Here is a 6,000-nt window from a genome sequence, read left to right as displayed (position 1 = left end):
GTTTTTAATCGCGAATATCTGCCTCTTTTCTTTTCGCTAACTTCTTGTAACTTCTTTAACTGACGAACGTTTATTTCGTGACGGTTTTAAAACGGTTCGAGTGATTTCTGACCGGCGTCAGTCCACAAATAAGCAGGTAAGGGTTGTTTTAAAGTTTTGTTGTTAACGCGTCCGGAGTTTGGCAGTGTTTGTGTGATGTTTGCGTTTGTTAGGTTATGTTCGCGACGACGTGGACGACGCGAGGGAAACGCCGCTGCGGTCCAGAGGAAATCAAATAAATCTTATTCACGGGACTTTGAAAAGCTCTAAACAAGAGCCGGTCCGATGTTTTATTCCTCGTTGATGTTTAGTGCGGTAGTCGTGTAATTAGTGGATAAACCTCGAACTGGGCGAGGCATGAATTCATTTTAGTATTAAGTGCAATTATATTCTTATTAACGATCGGACGACGGCAATTAATACCTGAATTTTTAGTCTGCACCACCTGTTAAATAAGGGTACAAACAAAGGAGCATGTAACGAAAATCGTATTTTCGTTTTTATTATTCGTAAAGTTCGGCGGAGTTTTATGAGTCCCCAGTTTGGCGTAATCGCCAGAAAAGTTTTGCAAACTTTCGTGCTTGCGTACGAAAGCCAGCGGTAACACCGGAAAAGAATGAAGCGAAATACGTTCTCGTGTTGCTGCCCATTTTGTATCGCTAAGGGATCCTATTAAAATGTTAAATTAAAAATATTGAATAACTAAATGAATAAATGACTGCTGCATATGAAACATCAGGTAGAGGCTTCTGAATCTCTGGCTCAAGGCATCCAAGATGGATATAACCCAAAAGTTCTATTTATTATTTTTCTTTTGTAGTTATTGTATTTACTTTAGCCCAAGCTATCCCACGAGAGAACCGGAAAAAAATGTTTTTGGGCTCTAAAAAAGTATAACGGGGTTACTTTTTTACTTATTTCGCTCTCTTCACACATATTCTCTAAATTTCATAAAAAAGATTTCACTGCCTAACACTACAAACACTATTTTTCTTCCATTTTTGCCTATAAGTTATTATTATAAAAAAAAGAAATTGTTTTGGTGTTTACAATTTAACGCCAAAGGCACACGTGATTGTCTGGCTTCCTCTACATCTCCATTTTAATTTTATTACCATATCCATTATTATTATAAATGTTTTTTCGATTCTCTTTCATGTAAAACAACATGTATTTACTGATTGCCACAAATATACAATTTTTTGATGGGGAATATTATGGGGGATAGTGCATAATTTTGATTATAGGCCTATCAGAATTAGTTAAATAAAGAAAGTTACAAACGCCTATTTTGATTTTGAATATTAAAAATACATGTGATCTTGAAAATTTTTGACTTGTAAAAAGAACTTTCAATTCATAGCTTGTAAAGTCAAAATCAAACTATTAAGATTAAATCCAAATCACTTAGAAAAAATGCAGCTCCTTACTGATGGTTTCTATTTAAATATATTTATATATTTTTGCCCAGCATTTTTAAGCCATTTTACATATTCTTGTCATACTTGGTGGGAGGTGTAGGTACTACACCCTGGTACAATATGCTAAATAAACATTTCCTGCTCCTCCAATTATATGATAGCGGCAACGTGACTGGTTGACTCTCTCGATATTTTACGCCACTAACTGTGATTGGATTTCCTGTTCTTATTAACAGACGCCCTGTATAGCTGGTTTGATATCATTCCAAACCATTTCCTTAAATTTTTGAGCCAAGAGTTTCTTCTCCTCCTTGACTCTTTCTGTCTTTGACCTTTTCATCCATAATGCCCTGTAACATTGCATATTTAGGTGCTCTAATTACATGACCAATGTATTCTAATTTTCTTCTTTTTGGGGTGCTAGCTAATTCTTGCTGTTTCTGAGTTATTTATTGCAGTTCTAAGTTGGAAACCCTTTCAGTTCATGAGTTTCTCAATCTTCGTCGATAACACCATCTTTTTAAAGTTCCGATCCTGTCCTTATCCGCCTTTTTAAGTATCGATGCTTCTTATCCGTAAAGTAATGTTGAAAACTCCTTAATCTCAAATTTCTGCTGCTGCAATGTTTTGTTTTCTTTAAGTTAATCCTTATTGAAATATATCATTTAGTCTTTGTAAAAGGGTTTGCAGATCTTCACTGGTCTGTAATAATATCAAAGAATCTCTACTTCATCTGTGAGTTGATCTTGGTTTCGAACTTTTGCAGTTTGTTTCCAGTAAAGATTTGCTATTCTTGTCTTGTTCTATTTGTATGGTTTCTGATGATGAACGCTATCAAACGCCTTCTCGAAAGCAAAAAAGCAGGTGTGTGTGTCTTGATTCATGTCAAGCCCTAATTGGTTATCGTTGATTTCGGAGTGCAGCTTAGCAAATGTTCTCTTATGAATTATTTTTTAATATACTTAAGCTACATATGGGCTAGTATTCAATGATGAGAATATTCTATAGCATTTTATGTCTTATGTCTGATGGTTTGAAGCAGGTGTTCATGATATCAGTTTGGCAAAACTGGCAAATCTACCAATGGACCCTTCAACTCCCTCCTGACCAACCTTATCGTTAAAATCACCCGTAATTATTGTTCACTTCGTGGTTTTTGGTATTTTTCAAAACAGCTTCAATTTCTTGATAGAAGTTCGACCAATTTCCTCCTCTTCCTTGTCTGCTGTACGGGCATAGACCTGAATCACATTGACAGAATTCGGTGTTGCTTTAAATTTAAGCATTATTCCATGAAAACTCTCTACTGACTTATTGGAGTTTTTGTCCACAATTAGAGCTGCAAATGAAATTCTACAGTTCAAATATTCCCAGTAATTAATTAATTACTCTGTATATTCGTTGAATAACTATTTAAGCAATAATTGAATAAAAATTATAAATGAAATTTTTGGAAGTCAGTAAGTTCATGCCAAATCTAACAGATGGCATCGCGTGTGATATCACTAAATTCTATTGTACTACAAATTATACAATAAATGTAGCCTACCAAAAACTTGGCAATAATTTTCGTCGTATTTTTAATGTCCGTGTCTGAAAGTAATCTCTACCGCATTCCGCCGAGGTTCGCCCCCTCATCCCCCTGCTACCCACCCGCGCGCCCCGTCAACTTCGCAAAGTAGAAAATCGATACCTTATTACGAAACTTTTCGAGTAGTTCGCAAACTTTTATAAACAATGAGAGTTTGATATCTGGAGGTAAACAACGGAATACTGATTAAGAGGAACCAAGACGGAAATATTGCTATTTGAATAACTCAATAATTGCTCGGGTGAAGTTTATTAATTGCAGGAAAGGTGCAAATTGACACTGAACGGGTCTGTCTCTCGACCGATGAATATTTTCGACGCTAATTGTGCTTCCGGAGAGGTAAAACTTGGAGCCGGAAGTTGCTTGATTTTAACTGGACAGACACAACTCCACGGGAAACGAAATGTCTTTGCTTCGTGTTTCTATTTATTCAAAAGTCGGTGAAGATATCCGTTAAAAAACTGGATTAATTATTCGTACTGGGCTGATTATGACAGTTATTTTTCACGAATTTCTAGCACATAACCGAGTAGTGCTAGGACAGTATATCCGTATGCGATATCTTTGTTTTTATTAGAGATATGTAAAACAATGAAATCAAAAGTCTAAGGATGTACCAAAATGTATATTTCAATTATGTTTACCGGGTGTAACGAAAAATATAGATATTTCATAATAAGATCATGTATTTTCCAGAATAGTTTTTAGAATAATTTCCAGATAAAATGTAGGGAAATTTTGAACTCGCCTGTGTATTACAAAGTGATATTGTGTGTGTACATAGACCTTCGTAAAATTTCAATTGAATGGAAATTCGAGCTGTATACAGAATGCCTTCAACCCAATAAAATTTATTTTTTTGAAATTGAACGCTTATGCCACAGATTTTACTCTCAATTACAATTAAACCATTACAAACAACCATTTCTCGAATAATTTTTAATTTAAGTTTTTTATTTTCTTTCTTTATCTTCTTAAACTTCATCTCAGGAATAAGCCACCCTGTATTTTTTACATAAGGTATATAAATTTTTCTTTTTTTAAATACAGCTTCAAAAGCTTTCAAAAAGTAGGTTTACTGTTAATATCATTTTAAACTCTCTATCGGATCTTTGTTGTTAAAAAATATTTGCTTTGTCAGTCACTTTAAAAATATTTATATTTCTGTTTAATTAGTTATTAAAAATTCAACATTTTTATTTTTAAATTTTCTGTTTTATTTCTTTTGTTTTTATCAAAAAGAAAACAAAAATATAAAATATAAATAATTAATAATAATAAAATATAAAAAGATCTTAAAATAATCTACAAATCTACAAATAATGATTATTCTAATCATAGACTTTAATAAAAATGACTACTTTGGCTCATAACATTTTATAAAAAACTTCTACCGCTCCCAGATTGAGAAACTAGACACAAGAGCAGCAAAAATGAGGAAATCGTTTAGAAGCGCAAGACAAGTTAAAAGTACCACCAGAAACTAAATAGATGTTGTAAATTTGTTTGAAAACGGCACTTCGGTTGATAATAAGTTATTATTTTTCCCAGCGCTGGTATGGCGAGCAGACCCAAACGCCAAAGTCATTCCATTGAAGACTTGTTGCAGCTGAGGCCGGCCAAAAATTCGCAACGGCCGGCTGGATCATCTAGAAGGCTTATTCTATCTTTGAATGAATCTCAGGGTAGAAAGGTAAGTGCTTTGAATCTTAAACGACCTTTTTGCAGTTTTTTAACCTAGGTTATTTATAAAAATAAATGAAATATTCATGTTTTACTATCCCTTACCCCGCCCTTTGCGCGTTATAGATTTCTAACGTCGCTTGCCTCCCTTAGCGGAGTTTCCGCGTTTTCCTCGGTCTACGGTTCGGTGAGTTTCCGATAGATGACGCCATTAGTTTCAATTTGGTATTTAATTAAATTCGTATTAATAAATAAAAAGGGCACTTATTCGTCGAACCTGCGCGTTTTATAGTAAATGACAAGAATGGACAAAAAAAACACAAAAAAATCATTTTTATATTTATATCTTTTTATTTTATCTTTTATCGCTATATTCAATAAACCCCCGCCCGTTGTAAAACATTTTTAGCGGATTGATTTTTAATGTATTTTTTAATATTTCCTCCTTACACAAAGCTAAGTTTCCATTGTAAATATGCTTGTTCGGGTTGTGCTTTTTTTGCATTAAGGTTTGAGTACTAATTAAATCTAGTTAGACTTTACACATTTACATGAAATTCGTAGGCTGACAGGTTACGACCTGTTTAAAAATTGCGACGCTTTTGTGTGTTAATTCTTCAATTTTTTATTAGATATATCTTATACATTTTTTAGGGATATTATAACATTAAATTAGCTGAGCTACGCCTACGTTTTTCAGAATTACTTCTAGTATCCGAAGAAACAAAGTGTTGTTACACATATACGGCGATAATAATTTATAAATCGCTATTGTTGTTTTATTGTAATAGCATTATGGAGTGTTGAAATTCCCACGATCTACCGGTGATTGTATATTGCAGTGTCGCGTGACAAGACACAGTCTGAACTTGGGTTTATGAAAAAAGCATAAAGAATAATGAGGCCTCAAATAAAACTTCGCCATACCAAACGTTATATCCGTTATTTGGTACTTTATTTAATATTGTAAATATTTCCACCCCATTTACAGGGTTTGACGACGTAACAATACATCGGTACATAAAATCCATGACGATTGCCGGTATGTGCTTTTTACTTATACCATGACTAAAAATATTGTGTTTTTACAACCGACCCCGTAATTAACTTTGCATACTGTTTATTACTCCAAAACCGTAGCCCCTTATAGACTACCTTATCGATCAGACCCTTACCCGTAACCATTCCAGGACCGTCCTAGGAATTTATCTACCTACACTAATCAGTATGTTTTTAATCTTTGTCGCCGAGCAATTTTTATTATTA

At 33.9% G+C, this 6,000-nt stretch overlaps 1 protein-coding gene across 4 annotated transcripts in view; it reads left to right on the top strand.

Annotated features, from left to right (window-relative positions):
- LOC132703142 (myelin transcription factor 1) overlaps window positions 1-6,000 on the top strand; it is a 456,348-nt gene continuing 450,348 nt past the window's right edge. For 3 of the 4 annotated variants that reach the window (XM_060672238.1, XM_060672236.1, XM_060672239.1), the window contains exons 1-2: window positions 1-136; window positions 4,603-4,744. In XM_060672238.1, the coding sequence (XP_060528221.1) occupies window positions 4,610-4,744 (135 nt within the window). In that variant the 5' untranslated portion in view covers window positions 1-136; window positions 4,603-4,609. Of the gene's footprint in view, window positions 137-4,409; window positions 4,745-6,000 lie in introns of those variants that run through there. The other variant, XM_060672237.1, reaches the window with a different exon arrangement.

This window comes from Cylas formicarius, unplaced genomic scaffold (assembly GCF_029955315.1).
Source record: "Cylas formicarius isolate icCylForm1 unplaced genomic scaffold, icCylForm1.1 PGA_scaffold_6__28_contigs__length_40554024, whole genome shotgun sequence".
NCBI classification, from domain to species: domain Eukaryota; kingdom Metazoa; phylum Arthropoda; class Insecta; order Coleoptera; family Brentidae; genus Cylas; species Cylas formicarius.
This window is presented reverse-complemented; position numbering and strand designations above follow the sequence as displayed.